The sequence below is a fragment of the Schistocerca nitens genome, chromosome 10 (assembly GCF_023898315.1).
Source record: "Schistocerca nitens isolate TAMUIC-IGC-003100 chromosome 10, iqSchNite1.1, whole genome shotgun sequence".
Taxonomy (NCBI): Eukaryota; Metazoa; Arthropoda; class Insecta; order Orthoptera; family Acrididae; genus Schistocerca; species Schistocerca nitens.
This window is the reverse complement of record NC_064623.1, coordinates 196,587,731-196,607,082: the sequence shown is the minus strand read 5'-3', so window position 1 is coordinate 196,607,082 and position 19,352 is coordinate 196,587,731. Positions and strand designations below refer to the sequence as shown.

Sequence of the window (19,352 nt, the reverse complement as noted above, 5' to 3'; positions counted from 1 at the left end):
GCACAATTTCACCAGGAGACCCACAATGATGCCCGTTTCTCACTCAGTCAGATGCTGATAACGCCGTATCAAGTGACTGCGCAGCACCTCCTGGTCCTTCACCGTGATCACCCAATATCCGAAGCTGTTCTTTCCCCTTATAAGTCCTACCATACCTGATAACACTGAGGAACACTAATGGACCCTGGTGGCCAGCCGGCCGGTGCGGCCGAGCGGCTCTAGGCGCTTCAGTCTTGAACCGCGCGATGTCCTTAGGTTAGGTTTAAGTAGTTCTAAGTTCTAGCTGCTTACAAGAATAATATACAGAAGAATGGAAAAGAAAATTGAGAATGCGCTAGGTGACGATCAGTTTGGCTTTAGGAAAAGTAAAGGGACGAGAGAGGCAATTCTGACGTTACGGCTAATAATGGAAGCAAGGCTAAAGAAAAATCAAGACACTTTCATAGGATTTGTCGACCTGGAAAAAGCGTTCGACAATATAAAATGGTGCAAGCTGTTCGAGATTCTGGAAAAAAGTAGCGGTAAGCTATAGGGAGAGACGGGTCATATACAATATGTACAACAACCAAGAGGGAATAATAAGAGTGGACGATCAAGAACGAAGTGCTCGTATTAAGAAGGGTGTAAGACAAGGCTGTAGCCTTTCGCCCCTACTCTTCAATCTGTACATCGAGGAAGCAATGACGGAAATAAAAGAAAGGTTCAGGAGTGGAATTAAAATACAAGGTGAAAGGATATCAATGATACGATTCGCTGATGACATTGCTATCCTGAGTGAAAGTGAAGAAGAATTAAATGATCTGCTGAACGGAATGAACAGTTTAATGAGTACACAGTATGGTTTGAGAGTAAATCGGAGAAAGACGAAGGTAATGAGAAGTAGTAGAAACGAGAACAGCGAGAAACTTAACATCGGGATTGATGGTCACGAAGTCAATGAAGTTAAGGAATTCTGCTACCTAGGCAGTAAAATAACCAATGACGGACGGAGCAAGGAGGACATCAAAAGCAGACTCACTATGGCAAAAAAGGCATTTCTGGCCAAGAGAAGTCTACTAATATCAAATACCGGCCTTAATTTGAGGAAGAAATTTCTGAGGATGTACGTCTGGAGTACTGCATTGTATGGTAGTGAAACATGGACTGTGGGAAAACCGGAACAGAAGAGAATCGAAGCATTTGAGATGTGGTGCTATAGACGAATGTTGAAAATTAGGTGGACTGATAAGGTAAGGAATGAGGAGGTTCTACGCAGAATCGGAGAGGAAAGGAATATGTGGAAAACACTGATAAGGAGGACAGGATGATAGGACATCTGCTAAGACATGAGGGAATGACTTCCATGGTACTAGAGGGAGCTGTAGAGGGCAAAAACTGTAGAGGAAGACAGAGACTGGAATACGTCAAGCAAATAATTGAGGACGTAGGTTGCAAGTGCTACTCTGAGATGAAGAGGTTAGTACAGGAAAGGAATTCGTGGCGGGCCGCATCAAACCAGTCAGTAGACTGATGACCAAAAAAAAAAAAAAAAAAAAAGTTCTAGGGGACTGATCACTTCAGATGTTAAGTCCCATAGTGCTCAGAGCCATTTGAGCCTGGTGGCCATCTACCAGTGCAGAGAATGGCAACTCTAATCGTTTACATACCCGTCCATGGTGTATATGTGTACCAAGTTACTTTGAAATTGTACCATGTCTTCTGGGTGTCTCACTTTTTTTTGGTCAGGAACCATCTACGTGTCTCACTCAGAAGCATTTCATCTTCATTACAGTCATATTTATGTCTGGCAATCCAATCTTGATCCTCGATCATTTGGTATGTTTTCTTTTTTGTTTTAGTCATTGTCAAAAATTGTCCCTCGTCATGTTTCCTCTTGTTTCTTACATTTACTCAGCACTATCCCTTAAGCATTCCATGAAGTCGAAACAGATTTCTACCAGACAGCCGTCGTCTTCTGACCAAAGGCGGTGACGTCACATTCTCACTGTGTTGTCAACACACTGCCGCTGAGGACTGACGAATTACAATGTATGTTTGTTGTATACCGATGGTAGGATGAACAACGGACTGCACCTGTAGCCAAAGATGATACCCTCGTATGGGGAGTACTAGAGTCGCCATTAGCTTCTGATGACTGTTCAGGAGGATAATTCAAGACCCACATTTTTCCCAGACCGTGCCGTTGTACTTAGGGATTACCTTTCCTGGGATGTGCGACCTTACGTGGTTCTGACGGTCGCTGCATCTCAGTGGGATTGAACAAATTTGAACGACTTCCATCTATCATATTTGATTGACATCACTCAAGTATGCCGGCGATCTAGAGTAGCATGAAGTATATAAGAAAAACGATTGCTAATTACAATTTATTTTTGATGACCAGTTATTGATTTTTGATGACCCGTTACGGTAAATAGGAATATAAAAAAAGGGAGGAAGGTTTATCTGTTTAGCAAGAGTAATAGAACGCAGATTTCAGACTACCTAACAGATCAAATCGAAAATTTCTGTTCCGACACTGACAATGTTGAGTGTTTATGGAAAAAGTTCGAGGCAATCGTAAAATGCGTTTTAGACAGGTACGTGCCGAGTAAAACTGTGAGGGACGGGAAAAACCCACCGTGGTTCAACAACAAAGTTAGGAAACTACTGCGAAAGCAAAGAGAGCTTCACTCCAAGTTTAAACGCAGCCAAAAGCTCTCAGACAAACAGAAGCTAAACGATGTCAAAGTTAGCGTAAGGAGGGCTATGCGTGAAGCGTTCAGTGAATTCGAAAGTAAAATTCTATGTACCGACTTGACAGAAAATCCTAAGAAGTTCTGGTCTTATGTTAAATCAGTAAGCGGCTCGAAACAGCATATCCAGATACTCCGGGATGATGATGGCATTGAAACAGAGGATGACACGTGTAAAGCTGAAATACTAAACACCTTTTTCCAAAGCTGTTTCACAGAGGAAGACCGCACTACAGTTCCTTCTCTAAATCCTCGCACAAACGAAAAAATGGCTGACATCGAAATAAGTGTCCAAGGAATAGAAAAGCAACTGGAATCACTCAACAGAGGAAAGACCACTGGACCTGACGGGATACCAGTTCGATTCTACACAGAGTACGCGAAAGAACTTGCCCCCCCCTCTAACAGCCGTGTACCGCAAGTCTCTAGAGGAACGGAAGGTTCCAAATGATTGGAAAAGAGCACAGGTAGTCCCAGTCTTCAAGAATGGTCGTCGAGCAGATGCGCAAAACTATAGACCTATATCTCTGACGTCGATCTGTTGTAGAATTTTAGAACATGTTTTTTGCTCGCGTATCATGTCGTTTTTGGAAACCCAGAATCTACTCTGTAGGAATCAACATGGATTCCGGAAACAGCGATCGTGTGAGACCCAACTCGCGTTATTTGTTCATGAGACCCAGAAAATATTAGATACAGGCTCCCAGGTAGATGCTATTTTTCTTGACTTCCGGAAGGCGTTCGATACAGTTCCGCACTGTCGCCTGATAAACAAAGTAAGAGCCTACGGAATATCAGACCGGCTGTGTGGCTGGATTGAAGAGTTTTTAGCAAGCAGAACACAGCATGTTGGTATCAATGGAGAGACGTCTACAGACATTAAGGTAACCTCTGGCGTGCCACAGGGGAGTGTTATGGGACCATTGCTTTTCACAATATATATAAATGACCTATTAGATAGTGTCGGAAATTCTACGCGGCTTTTCGCGGATGATGCTGTAGTATACAGAGAAGGTGCAGCATTAGAGAATTGTAGCGAAATGCAGGAATATCTGCAGCGGATAGGCACTTGGTGCAGGGAGTAGCAACTGACCCTTAACATAGATAAATGTTATGTATTGCGAATACATAGAAAGAAGGATCCTTTATTGTATGATTATATCATAGCGGAATAAACACTGGTAGCAGTTACTTCTGTGAAATATCTGGGAGTATGCGTGCGGAACGATTTGAAGTGGAATGATCACATAAAATTAATTGTTGGTAAGGCGGGTACCAGGTTGAGATTCATCGGGAGAGTCCTTAGAAAATGTAGTCCACCAACAAAGGAGGTGGCTTACAAAACCCTCGTTCGACCTATACTTGAGTATTGCTCATCAGTGTGGGATCCGTACCAGGTCGGGTTGACGGAGGAGATAGAGAAGATCCAAAGAAGAGCGGCGCGTTTCGTCACAGGATTATTTGGTAACCGTGATAGCGTTACGGAGATGTTTAGCAAACTCAAGTGGCAGACTCTGCAAGAGAGGCGCTCTGCATCGCGGTGTAGCTTGCTCGCCAGGTTTCGAGAGGGTGCTTTTCTGGATGAGTTATCGAATGTATTGCTTCCCCCTACTTATACCTCCAGAGGAGATCACGAATGTAAAATTAGAGAGGTTCGAGCGCGCACGGAGGCTTTCAGACAGTCGTTCTTCCCGCGAATCATACGAGACTGGAACAGAAAAGGGAGGTAATGACAGTGGCACGTAAAGTGCCCTCCGCCACACACCGTTGGGTGGCTTGCGGAGTATAAATGTAGATGTAGATGTAAATCTAAGCTGCCATCATTGGATCTTCTGCAGAAACATATCAATCCATCTTCTTGAGCTTCCTTTTATCTATTATGTGATTATGAGCTTGTACAGTCGGTGGAATATGCATGATATTTTATGTTCATCTTGGTTTGCTGTTGACATGCCGATGTGTCATTTTCTTCACGCTCCTGGAGTGACGTGTTGTGACTTGACTCGAAATATTGTACGTATGATGGAGAGATATTGAGGTGTATTTGCATCAGATCCGGTGATAGTTTATATTAGCCGAAACCGATATCAAAAATAAATTATAAATAGCGATCTTGGCTGTTGAAGTTTTTCCTTCTATTTTTCATATGTGGCTGTGCTCCCAGTAGGGCTGTGCGATTCCTATGTTGAAAAAAGTCATATGTATCTACGAGTATTATTTGCTCTACCAAATATCTTTCTCTTAACAGGTATCCATTAATTATGCATCTGCGACAGCCTTTCCTCTAGTAACCTCATGTGTCCTTACCATGGTAACTACTTTTCTTGTCTGGCACCGCAAAAGATGTTTTCAATTCACATTTCTACCTTAATTTTCATCAGCCTAATTTTGTGCGGTAACGTCCATGTGCAGCATTTCTCCATCCTTGGCTGTTTATTCCTGAATGCAGTTGCTGAGAACTCATAATTGTGATCCATAGAAGACAGTATTATGCACAAATGGCCACTATATGTTTCTTTATTTTTTCCTGTCGTTTTCCACATTGAGTTACGTCTTGTTATGGATTTTCATAGTCAAACTTTATGGGGCACATATTTTTGACTTGTACCCACTGCAATCAAAGTGACCGCCAGATATCTGAACTTTTGTACACTTATTACGTGTAGTCTTCCTGTGTTGCCAAGTCTTCGTTCAGAGCCTCAACCATATTTATTTTTTAGTTTTATGTCCAGATCACACCTTTTAAATTCCTGAGCAAACAATAAACTGTGTATTCATATCTTTCTCTCGGTATAGGTGTCCGCCTATAGAGTTAGTTAATATAAAAGTCATGTGGGTGTGGTACGTGGCATATTTAACTGACACTGGATAACCATGGTCTTTTGCACACGGTTACACTGGCATTCCTCAGCGTCGCAGCATCAGAAAACGTTCATGTTAAGATTGTTTTAACGTTTCGCGAATACATACGCATATTTTGAATAATATCGGTGGAAGACGTCTATTCTAAGGACTTTATATTCAGGCAAGGGAAACCCAGGGTGTGACTTAATTAGACTCACACTATCTGTACATACAACATTTTCTTTGCATTATAATAAATACAACGTAATTCCTAACTTTTTAGTTACGAATGAGCATGTTCACACCGTTTGTCGTGACTTACCTCCTCGACCCAGATGAGTGGCATCAAAGCGTAGGGTACGTTGGCCAGTAGGTCTATTTTGTTGATCTTGTGGAGGAACATGTTGAACTGCAGCCTCTTACGGGCCTCCATAGGTGACCCTGTCGTCTGCAACACAAGAGAGCAAAGAGCTGACATAAGTAATGACATAAGTACACATTCAATTGTGATCAGACTATTAACCCTTAATTTGCTAGTGTATTACAATTTTGAGTAAAAATTATTTTAATGTTTTTTTGTGTTGTTGGGGCTTTCACAATCGAAAGAAGTATTTATGCAAATGTATTTTTATTCATTCTTAAAAATATATGCTGTCTTTAATAAGCAATCAAGTCCTTCCAGTACCGAAAATGCTTCTTTATTTTCGCGTAAATGAATGAAAACTTAGCTCTTTATGTTTTATAAAAGTCTACGAGGGAAAAATTGTAGAGGCTGACCGAAATGGGTACAGTAAGCTGCTTCGGAAGGATGTAGATTCGGAGAAAGAGAGGCTTATACAGGACAGAGTAGCGTGGGAAATTGCATCGAACCAGCCTTCGATCTGAAGATCACAGCAGCAGCAGCAGCAACAACAACAACAACAACAACAACAATCATGAAAGATTGTTATTAGGAAATTTCGTTAGTTTATGTTAAAATTCTATTTTTTTCTTTTTTTAGTCAATGATTCGACATATTAAAACAGATATTAAAAACTACCGCAGACAAACCACATCCTTGTCTAAGCAGATATTTATTGTTACTATTACCTTTTTTTCAGCAATGGCAATTTTTGGGTGTTGGAATATTTGTCGGGTTACTCTAAGTGAAGGGTTACGGACACAATAAAAATCTTCGCTCTTCGTGTCTTTTTTGTTTTAATTATGCCTAACATTTACTGATGCAACCGATTATTATCTGTAGTGAAATATTATTTTTGGTCGAGAACACATTGTATGAACTAAGCCCACGAAACCAAATGAGAAAACACTATAGCATTTGGTTTTACACTCTTTTTAGAAACAGGCTGTGGAAGTAACTACATCCTCACAACTGACAAGGGGGTGAAAATGCCTCGATTCACGCAGCGAGTCTTACACATGACGAATTCAAAATATAAATTAAGTAAAACATCAATCGCGTTTTATAAGCAAAGGATAATGAAAATGAGATTCCAGATTAAGATTCCACTGATCAACTGTTATCGTTCGATGTTCGTAACAACGGTATTCTTCAATTCCATTTTCAATTTTGCAACATAAAGGTAATTTTTACGTTGCTGGCACTGCCTTTTACCGTCAATTCTGTTTGATAAACATATTTTGTATGGGTAAGTGAGTTATGCAAAAATTAACAACATTTTAACTAATAATTGAGCAAAGATTCATTCACTATGACCTATAGGTAGCTTCACGTTCGAACAATAGACATTAGGCGGAATAAAAGCCGTCTGATGTGAAGATTGGCAGTGCGTGTCAACGACAGTCAGAGAAACGGCGGGTGCGTACAGAACCGACGCGTGTCTTCGAGTGACACAGGTTTTATGTTGGCAGCACTGACTTCGGCTATATTCAAGTTCTCACAGAGTATCCGCAAACATCGTCTGCCTTGTTCTGTAGCGATAAACAAACCAACGTACAATTAATTATTATCTGACATGGCTCTTTAAACAGTACATACAAGTATTTATTACATTTAATCTTATAACTAAGGGTGACCTGTTTGTCTGTCGTCCATGCATTTTTGAAATTATGGTGGAATATATTGATTTCTTTCGTATATCGATGCTATTGCCTATTTTTACCGACTCATTAAAACACAAACACACGAATTTTATAATTATTACTGTCGAACTCGGCAATGCCTCGCAGTTGCTGAATATGTTTGGGAATTTCAAATACGTCCTAATTTCCTTCTCTCCCTCTCTGTATCTATCTCCATATCCTTTCTCTTTGGCCATCTCATCATCACCCACCACCCCGCCCATCACCTTTCGCACCAGCTCTCTGCCCATCTCCTCCTTGCCTCTCTCTTCCTCCATTTTCTCCCCCTCTCCTGCCCTTGTCTGTCGAGATACTCCTCCCCCTCTATCTAATTTGGAGCTTTGTTTATTGTTATTGCAAATTCAGATTCCATTGTAGTGTTCTCATAATAACATACAAGTTATAAAAATGACATTTCTGATTTCTCTGAAAGCTGACTGCGAAATCAAAACAGCACATTGTTGTATATACAGTCACGTATTTAAAAATATTTATAATGAGAAAATATAATGTATGGGAGACACAATATTTCAAGTGGTTTAGATGCTCTGGTATCATAGTCAAAACTGATTGCGAGAAAAGAAACAAAATCGCACATCGGCAGACCAGCACATAATTTTATTTCTCGTAGTCACTTTTGTTGTTTAAAAAAATATATGTATCCTATGTCCACGGAGCCCAGCTGGTATATCTATTATTTCGGGAGTGCGTTACCGTGTCGTATCGTTATAGTTTTTGCACCGCCTAACAGCGTTGGTATATCTATTATTTCGGCGTTAGGGTCTTAGCAGTTATTTCCCCAGGATAGCTGGGAAGTTTTTGATGTGCGCAGTCCTCTCGTGCCGGGTCCCTGGCCATGTCAGGCGGACCCGCGTCCACCATGGAGAAACTCGCGGAGCAGCCTTCGCGACCACCCGACTCTTGCACCGCCGCCCTTCGGGGAGAACCGCGTCGGAAACGCCGCTCGTCCCGGCCTCCCGTCGCGCATAATGCTCTGCCCACCTCGCAACGGGCGAAGGATCGCTTGAATCGCGCCAACCGCCACAAATCGCCGGTGGACACCACCGGCACTGAAACCGATCATCATGAAGACTGTCCACCGTCGCGTGTCAGGGTCCGTTCATCCGCGTCGTCGTCGTCGTCCGACGACTCACCTGACCGCCTAATAATTGATCTTTCTCGTAGTGAGGTGGCGAACACATCGGCTCTGTCTGACCACCACCCGGCTGTACCTGCACCTCTTTCTACGCCGTCCCGCCACCGTGGCGAGTCTTCTGGACACCCTGACCCAGTCGGAAAGTCCTCTGGCCGTCGCTCCAGACGCCCCTCCGCCCACGCGGGCTGTGGTGGCAGCGGATCGTGTTCCGATACCCCCCTGCCGGGGGACGCCGCACAGGATGGTCCTGTGGATGAGGAAATGACTCATGATCCCGACCCTCCTTCTCAAGAGATCCCGTCAAGCCCTCTGAAGAAAGAGAGGATACCCCCCATTGTGGTATATAATGTCACTAATTACACGAAACTGAACACTGAGCTCCAGCGGCTCATTGTCGGCCAATTGAGAGCTGTTTACCAAAAAGATCATGTGAAATACCTGCTTGACAGTAGGGACGACTATCTTACCATTCTCGATTTCGTAAAATCAAAGGCGATGCCTTACTTTACCCACCAGACGTCGGGTAATCGCCGCACCAAAATCGTCATCAAGGACTTGCCACCAGAGGTTACGGCAGAGGAGGTCAAGGAGGAACTGCTTCGACTCGATTTCGAAGATCCTTTGGTCCACCAGTATAGCAAGAGGAATCCTGAGACCAGGGCATTGATCCCCTGCCCTACCCACGTCGTCTCCCTTTCCCAGAGGGAGGACATAGAGCGCATTTACCAAATCCGGTATCTTCTGTACACGAAAGTCCGGATTGAATCGTACGAGGGCCGCAACGGGCCAGCCATCTGTCGCAAATGCCAACGTTTACGACATACTGGGAATTACTGCTCCCTGCCGTTGCGGTGTGTTAAGTGTGCTGGCCCACATTTAGTGGAGAACTGCACACTCCCTGCTTTGGAGAAACCTACCTGTGCCAGATGTTTGGGAACGACGCACGATCCCCACCACATGGCATCCTGGAGGGGGTGCCCTGTTTACCAGAAGGCACTGAAGTCTCCTCGTCCGCCCAAAAAGAAACCAAGAACAAATCGACCTCTCCCACCGCTACGGGACATGACCAACTACCCTGTTTTGCGGGGCCAGCCTGGTGCACTGTCCTCAGCAGCCACTCTGGTACCAGCCACTCAGGCACCAGATGGTTCGGTGGCTCCTGTGCCCCTTCCTGCCCAGACCCCCACGACATCCTTTGCTGCTGCAGCCCGGTCTCCTCCTCATTGTCTGTCTTCCGTGACGGCTCCCACTGCTCACCAACTACAGGAGCCAGCTGCAGCTCCCTCCAGCCCATCTGTGGCTCTGGCTCAGCCCTCTGCCCCTACCCCCACTCTGCCTACTACTACACCTGCTCCTGCGCGCCGTAGGGGCAAGCAGACCACCCGGGACCCTGCCCCAGTGGTGGAGACTGATGCGTCCTTTCGGGCGGACATGCGTGAAATCCTCCAGGTCATCTCCTTTTTCACGAAACCCCACATCCGGGCTGTTATTCGTGACACTGCACAAAAAATCCGTCAGTCGGAGGACGGGCTCTCCAAGGTCATCGCCCTAGTGGAGGGGCTTAGTCAAATATTGTTGTAATGGCGAATGGACCTCCACACCACCACCAGCCCCCTAGGGATCTTGTCACTTGCATTTTTAATGCCAATGGCATAAAACGTATGAAGACGGAATTGAACACTTTCCTCCATAACTATCGTGTGGATGTTTTACTGGTCACAGAAACACACCTCAAACCGGCAGACGATTTCCGCCTTCGCAACATGGTGTGTTACCGCTCTGACCGCCTCGACCGCCGTGGTGGAGGCACAGCTGTATTCCTCAACAAAACTCTTGTCCATACCCAAGAGACTCTCCAGCCAATGGAACACATAGAGGCCACAGCAGTTACCATCTCCACACGCCTTGGTGCCATCACCTTTGCAGCAGCGTATTTGAGCCCAAACAAGCCACTGCTGGAAGCAGACCTCCGCACATTGTCATCCTTTGACAGGCTCATCATTGGGGCAGATCTCAATGCCAAGCACCCAGCTTGGAATTCTCGCGTGTCTAACCCCAAAGGCCGGCTCCTACTTGACCTGGAGGATACTTTAGCACTATCAGTCTATGGCCCCCACGAACCTACCCATATCCCATTCCGTACTAACTGCCAGCCAGACGTTCTGGATGTGGCAATCTTCAAAAACATCACCGCTCAGTTTTCGCTGGAAGTTCTCCACGAACTGGCCTCTGACCATGAGCCAGTACTCTTGCACCTCACCAATGCTGCCCTTTCATTTGATGCTCGTTCCACTGCGACCCTCACCAATTGGGACAAGTTCACCAGGGTACTTAATAACACCACTCGACACGACCTCGATTTGACAACACCGGCCAATATAGTCCGTGCTGTGGATTACCTTACCGCCAAAATACAGAAAGCAGTGAAACTCTCCACCTCCACTGCACCTCGAAATTTAACACCCCTGGACGACTTGCCCCCTCTGTTACGAGAGCTGAAGGTGCAAAAGAACCGCTACCGCCGGGGGTGGAAGCAGTTTCGTGATCCTCAGGACAAACGCTAAATGAGACGCCTCCAACGCGAATTCAGCCACCGGCTCGCCGAATGGAGGTCTGAACAGTGGGAGGACAGGATGTCCACTTTCCTACTCCACCAAAAATCTGACAGGGCTGTCATTCGCACGCTGCGGCGTTCTAAGCCAGCGACTGCCCATCCTATTCGCACAGCAGCGGGCTTGTCATATGATACCCTGCAAATTGTGGAAACGCTGGCAGATGCATTCGAGGCCCAAAACCGCCCTCTGGTCCAGGACCTTTCTCCGAACGAACTACAGGAAGAACATGAAGTCCTGACAGCTGTTGCTGCTTTCCGCAACCGCCCACCCCAGTCTGCTCCCCTTCTTACGTCCATGGCAGAAATTCAGCGCATCCTTCGACGGAAACGTGGCCGGTCGGCCCCTGGATTGGACGGAATTTTAAATGAACATCTTTGCCACCTTCCCCGCACACCACTCATCTTGTTCACCAAGATTTTAAACTGTTGTCTCACATCTGGCCTTTTCCCCCCTCAGTGGAAACAAGCCAAGCTGATTGCGATCCCCAAGAGGTTCAAAGACCCTACAGTCCCCACCAATAACAGGCCCATCAGCCTCCTAAACGCTATGGCGAAGGTCCTTGAATCTGTGATCCTTCACCGACTTTCCCAACCTCTTGCAGCAGCTGGGACGATCCGTCCTGAACAGTTTGGATTCACTTCGCACCTCTCTGCTGAACTTCAGGTCCTACGGATCACTGAACACATCAGCAAAGGCTTCAACACTGCCAAGTCGACAGCTGCCGTTTTTCTGGACTTGCAAAACGCCTACGATAAGATCTGGCAAGACAACCTCGTACACAAGATGCTGACACAGACCCCTATACCGGATATTTATGTCAAGATCGTGGATGACTTTCTCCGTGGTAGGACTTTCCTAGTGGCTCAACGGGGAATGCGTTCTGGTATTCGCCAGTTGTCGGCAGGCACTCCGCAAGGATCGGTGCTATCTCCCATCCTATTTAATATCTATGTCAATGATATGCCGGTCATCCCCGAGTGCCACCTTGCACAATACGCTGACGACACAGCGCTGTACACCACTGGCCGCATTACTGACGCCGTCGTCGCCCGCCTCCAGCGACAGGTGGACGCCACTATCACCTGGTGCCGGACAAACAAAATAGCTCTCAATGCCGCCAAAACTACGGCAGTTTACTTCACGAAACGGCGCCCAGTCCTCCGCCGCAATATCTCGATTGCAGGTGTGCAGGTGTCCTGGTCCCCGACAACCACCTATCTCGGGGTCCAGATGGACCACAAGTTGCTCTTCCACTGTCATGCGGAGTATGTCACCAACAAGGGGCAAAAGCTAACCAGGGCTCTGTACCCGCTCTTTCGCAGTAGGGAACTTAACCTGCATACCAAGCTCCGCATTTACCGAACAGTTATCCTGCCTGCCCTCACGTATGGATCTGCTGCATGGACCACGATTAGTGTCACCAGGATGCGGACATTGCAACGCCTGCAGAACAAGGTGCTCAGGTGGAGCCTGCACGCCCCGCCACTCACGAGAATTGTCACTGTCCACGAGGAAGCGGATATCGTCCCCCTAAAGACGACCATACGCAACAACGCGCGGCGGCTCTATGAGAAAGTGGATGCCTTGCGGGACACTGTCCATGGGTTACGCCACGTTGGGACCACACTTCCACGCCGCTGGCATCGACATCCGGTTCCCCTAACCATCCTTGAGGAAACGGATTCCGACCATGTCTAACGATAGGTCTGGCACCCCCACCACGGACGCATCCTTTGGCGGGACTAGCCCCCATTCTACGTCCAATACTTTCCAATCATACCTGCCCATGTTAGGCTAAATTTTTCTGCCTGACTCATGTAGTACTGTCACCGTCAGAGGGTGGTACGGGACTACAAGTCCCACCGCCACACCTCCAAAGTGAATTGCAGTGACGCAGTCACTGCCCTGTGATAAATTTACTGCCTCACCAACACAGTTAGACCGCAATAGACCGGTGATGATGTATTGTAACATATCACACACACAAAAAAAAGGAGCCCAGCGTTGCCAACCATACGATAAATTATCGCGATATACGATAATTACACCATGAACACGATATATGTACAATTGTACATTGCTGATAATTGCGGGAACTACGATAATCTTTGTGAAGATTTTAAAATGAAAATAAATTGATACTTGTAGTATTTTCATACGGTAATAATCTGTTTTCGTATATTTAAGTCCATACTCCATTCAATATAAGCAATTTCCTCTTCTTCTCTCGTTCACTCCCCGCAACAGTCCAACGACTCTTAACACTATATATTCGCTTCCGGGAAATACCCTTACCGCCTAACAAACATTGTTTCACAACAATATGGGCTATTAGGGCTAGGCCATCGTCATCAGTGGCTGGTGAAATTGGGACTTGAATGCTCTTAAAAGAATATTAATTTTTTGTTATTAAGGGAAATTAAAGTGTGGTGTTCTTTAAGTAAATACTGTAGTAGTGTATTCAAATATAAATAACGGAAAGTGACAACAGTGATGTAGATTCTCCGCGGGCCCCACCGAAGAAATTGAGGCTGCGTGTTGAGTTGAAACTAAAACGTTTGAAACAAAAGTTCAGAAAGGAATGGTTGACTGATTTTTCTTTCAAGGATTGGCTTCAACCTGTTAGTGATGATGCATATAAAGCTCGGTGTAAAGTTTGTAGATGTGAATTCAGTGCTGAGTTGACTGTAATGAAAAATCACGCTAAGGGAAAAACACTTAAGTGCCGTAAAATGTGTCGGGCCTCTACAAAAGAAACTTGACTTTTCATCACTATCAAAATCGTCTGATTCATTTGATAAGCAGGGCAAGAGGAGTGAAATATTGCTATGTGGATTTTTGGCAGAACATAACATCTCTATTAATACAGCCAATCACTTAACACATGTAATTAATAGTGCCTTTCCCGATTCTAAAATAGTTGAGAACTTGCAGTTGGGTACAACAAAAGCCACAGGAGTGATAAAGAATGTCATAGGTAAATGTCATTTGGATGAACTGAATGAAGTTTTACGGAGACAAAAGTTCAGTTTCATAATTGATTAATCTACCGACATTTCCGCTACGAAAAATTTGTGTATTTGTGTGCGGTATTTTGATGAAGATAGCTCCAAAATACATACTAAATTTTGGCAGTTGTTACAGCTGTTTGGCGAGAAAAATGCAGAGGCCGCTCATGAAGGTGCCACTGCTAATCGTTTGTACGATCTCGTACGTAAAGCCTTGTCAGTACATAATATTCCTCCTGAAAATTTAGTAGGATTTGCTTCGGACTGATGCAACACAATGATGGGGAAAGATAATTCTGTTGCTAGTCGAATAATTAGAGATTTTCCAGGTATTTTTATACAGAAATGTATATGTCATTCATTGCACCTATGTGCAAGTGAGGCTTGCAAACAATTACCAAGACTATGTGAAGACACAGCAAGGGATACATAGTCATTCTTTAAGCCTAGTTCAAAAAGAATAGCCCAGTTTGTGGAATTCCAACAGTTTTGTAATGTCGAACCTCACAAGATACTGCACCTGTCTCAAACAAGATGGTTATTTTTGTTAACTGTTGTTTCACGTACTCTAGAACAATGGAATGCATTGCAATTATTTTTCACTTGCAAGTGGGAAGAAGAAAGATTGTATGAAGCTGAACAGTTAGCAAAGGCATTCAGGGACAACTTTGTACGTGTATTTTTTATATTTCTCGATTGGATTCTACCGACATTTGTGTCTCTGAATCAATATTTTCAAAGCGAGAAATTAGTAATTTGCTCTTTGCATGATAGAATGTGCAAAACGTACAAAGAAATCCTTCTCTGCTATATGTCTCCTGATTATATCAATAAAACTGATTTGACAGACATAGATCCATCAAACCCAGCCCAACTTGTGCCTTATACGCAAATGTATTTAGGTGTAGGTGTGATGGATTTCATGAGCCAATCTGAAAACATCTCACAAAAATCTAAAGTGACTGATTTCTACTACAGAGTGCAACAGTTTCTTATAGTATCTTGTTGTGAGATAAAAAAGCGGTATGATTTCAACAATTCTTTTCTAAAAATGTTGAGTTGGTTAACACCAGAAATAGCATTCTCAAAAAGTGCTGCAAGGCCGTCAACGCTTGTTCCACTTATAAAGTCGGTTCAGAGGATTTCTCCAAAAGACAAAAGGCTTATGCAAATGATTGATGATCAGTGGAGAGCATTGCCACATGCAGAATTTCCCGAAAATCTACGGTCGAAAGAGGTGGACGAATTTTGGGTGTTCATAAAGAACGCTAGGGACCTTCGTGGTAACCAAGAGTTCCTCCAAATAGGAATCTTTGTGCTATATACACTCCTGGAAATGGAAAAAAGAACACATTGACACCGGTGTGTCAGACCCACCATACTTGCTCCGGACACTGCGAGAGGGCTGTACAAGCAATGATCACACGCACGGCACAGCGGACACACCAGGAACCGCGGTGTTGGCCGTCGAATGGCGCTAGCTGCGCAGCATTTGTGCACCGCCGCCGTCAGTGTTAGCCAGTTTGCCGTGGCATACGGAGCTCCATCACAGTCTTTAACACTGGTAGCATGCCGCGACAGCGTGGACGTGAACCGTATGTGCAGTTGACGGACTTCGAGCGAGGGCGTATAGTGGGCATGCGGGAGGCCGGGTGGACGTACCGCCGAATTGCTCAACACGTGGGGCGTGAGGTCTCCACAGTACATCGATGTTGTCGCCAGTGGTCGGCGGAAGGTGCACGTGCACGTCGACCTGGGACCGGACCGCAGCGACGCACGGATGCACGCCAAGACCGTAGGATCCTACGCAGTGCCGTAGGGGACCGCACCGCCACTTCCCAGCAAATTAGGGACACTGTTGCTCCTGGGGTATCGGCGAGGACCATTCGCAACCGTCTCCATGAAGCTGGGCTACGGTCCCGCACACCGTTAGGCCGTCTTCCGCTCACGCCCCAACATCGTGCAGCCCGCCTCCAGTGGTGTCGCGACAGGCGTGAATGGAGGGACGAATGGAGACGTGTCGTCTTCAGCGATGAGAGTCGCTTCTGCCTTGGTGCCAATGATGGTCGTATGCGTGTTTGGCGCCGTGCAGGTGAGCGCCACAATCAGGACTGCATACGACCGAGGCACACAGGGCCAACACCCGGCATCATGGTGTGGGGAGTGATCTCCTACACTGGCCGTACACCACTGGTGATCGGCGAGGGGACACTGAATAGTGCACGGTACATCCAAACCGTCATCGAACCCATCGTTCTACCATTCCTAGACCGGCAAGGTAACTTGCTGTTCCAACAGGACAATGCACGTCCGCATGTATCCCGTGCCACCCAACGTGCTCTAGAAGGTGTAAGTCAACTACCCTGGCCAGCAAGATCTCCGTATCTGTCCCCCATTGAGCATGTTTGGGACTGGATGAAGCGTCGTCTCACGCGGTCTGCACGTCCAGCACGAACGCTGGTCCAACTGAGGCGCCAGGTGGAAATGGCATGGCAAGCCGTTCCACAGGACTACATCCAGCATCTCTACGATCGTCTCCATGGGAGAATAGCAGCCTGCATTGCTGCGAAAGGTGGATATACACTGTACTAGTGCCGACATTGTGCATGCTCTGTTGCCTGTGTCTATGTGCCTGTGGTTCTGTCAGTGTGATCATGTGATGTATCTGACCCCAGGAATGTGTCAATAAAGTTTCCCCTTCCTGGGACAATGAATTCACGGTGTTCTTATTTCAATTTCCAGGAGTGTATATTAGTTTTACCACATTATAGTGCTGATTGTGAGCGGGTCTTTTCAAAAATGAATCTAGTGAAGACACCATTGAGAAATAAGTTACATTCTGGTACAGTCAGCGCAGAAATGCTCACTTCCCAGCGTGTGAAGAATTGTGTACAGTTCGAACCAACTACTGCACCAACCAGTGCATCAATGAACACGTCGAACATTTATGCTAAGAAGAAGGAATCTCATCGGGAGTGACGCAGATTTCGCCGATGTAGAATTCGACAGCGATGCTTATTATGGTGAGTTTAATTATATTATTATTTTTAATTATATTACGTACACAGTGCTACTTTTAGATCGAGGTTAGTGAATTTTCCTTGCATAAAATCTGTGATGCTTTGGACACTTCCGAGTTTATCTGGTTCTGAACGTATTTTTAGTGCTTAGCATCGCGATTAGAGACGTTTTGGTTCGTAATTAGGAGGTTGTGTGGATAAAAATTTTAAAAGATGAGAAGACTTTGCCATTCGCGATTGAAAACAAATATTGTGTACTTCATATTATCAGCATTATTGTTTTTGTTTTTTTAAGATTATCAATATCCGATAATTTTAGATAGAAAACGATAATTTTAAATACAAAATGTCATAATTTTATCTTCTGGGGTTGGCAACGCTGATGGAGCCGTTAGTGAAATTGGTCAAGTAACTCTCGACATTTATGGATACAACTTTTTCCCTTTGTATTTGAAATAAATCGGCCAAGTACTTTATGACATTTTCAGTAATAACGGTTCTTCTTTCTATATTATATGTTTATTTATAGATTAAAAGATGGCGCTCTAGTAGGTATATAAATACACGTGTGCATGCGAATGCAACGTTGTGCGAAAATTGGAAAGCAATCGGTGAAGAACTTTATGAGATTTAAGATTCTCATAGACGAATATTTACATTTTTAAAATTCATTTACCATTTCACTGACTTATACTACCACCAAAGTCCTTACCGGAAATAATGTCCTGCGAAAGCAAACTGGTACCACTCGGTGGTCAAGAGCGGTACTGCTCTGCATTGAGATAAGCGTATAGCACACTAGAATAGTGAGCTCATGTGTGCCTTCCTACAAACAACCAGAAACCTCGACACCCATCTAAAGACGACAATTCGTACGAGCACGGGCTCAGAAGAAAAAGTCAGCTAAACCATCAGTGGTAGATACCAGTCCGACTTATTCCACGCTCTCGACAACGTCAGCGATTCTAACTAAAGTGCACCGAATTCTGGGTAGCAGTTTTTAAAAAAGAGAGCTTGTTCTTGATCTCTTCAAATTGTTGTTTCGTAACTGGCGTACAATTTGTTATTTATGTATACTGAACATTTCTAAAACTTTCAACCTTAAACTGATTTAATTGAGCAGTACATTATACGACTTTTAATTAATTTTTTTATTTTTTTTACAGAGAAGTAACACACACTTTTAATTTTTATACTGTAGTCTCTCCTATCGTGTTCCACGAATAAGTTACTTGGTTTTGTACGTTAAAGCTATAGGTTTTGCTTATATCCTTTTTCTAAACCGCCTTTCTAGACATGGCCTTGATAAACCGACATATTTGATCGGCACTGACAAATGGCCGAGCATGTCGGATTATCAAGGTCCTACAATACTTCTCTGAGCTGAAGAGGTTGGTGCAGAGCAAGAGGTAATGGCGGGATATAGCAGAACAGTCAGGAAACTGATGTTAAAAAATATGTAAATAATAGTTTGCGTATATGCCGTAAGTAATTGACACGGGTGCGGTGTAGTGAATGTCAGTTTCTTCTTAATTGCAACCGATAACTGACCTGATTTCTTCTCTCATTGAGATTCTGCCACTTTCTAACTACAAACTTAACTAGATTCCACACTTTCATTTGTTACCTTTCACTGCCTGTCTCCTGTGTTTAGTTTAATAAGCACCACTTTCCATTGTCAGTTGCTTGCGTACAGCGGTTGTAAACCCACTACTTACTGCTCTGAAACAAAATCAGGTGAAGAACAAACGAAGTGGCCGTAACGGAAGCATTAATGCTCTCTCCATAGCGAAAGGATTTTGTTGCGGAAGTCCTAAGTTACACCTCCGTAATTTAGATTCAAACTATTAGAATTTTTTGTGAGCAAAGATGTCACGCAATAAAGGTGTAAT

General features: G+C 44.7%; 1 protein-coding gene across 1 annotated transcript in view; it reads right to left on the bottom strand.

Moving 5' to 3' along the window:
• The window catches only part of LOC126210549 (sensory neuron membrane protein 1-like), a 304,792-nt gene that overhangs the window by 11,142 nt on the left and 274,298 nt on the right, over positions 1 to 19,352 (bottom strand). The window contains exon 9 of the mRNA XM_049939802.1: positions 5,902 to 6,027. Coding sequence (XP_049795759.1) covers positions 5,902 to 6,027 — 126 coding nt within the window. The remainder of the gene's footprint in view (positions 1 to 5,901; positions 6,028 to 19,352) is intronic.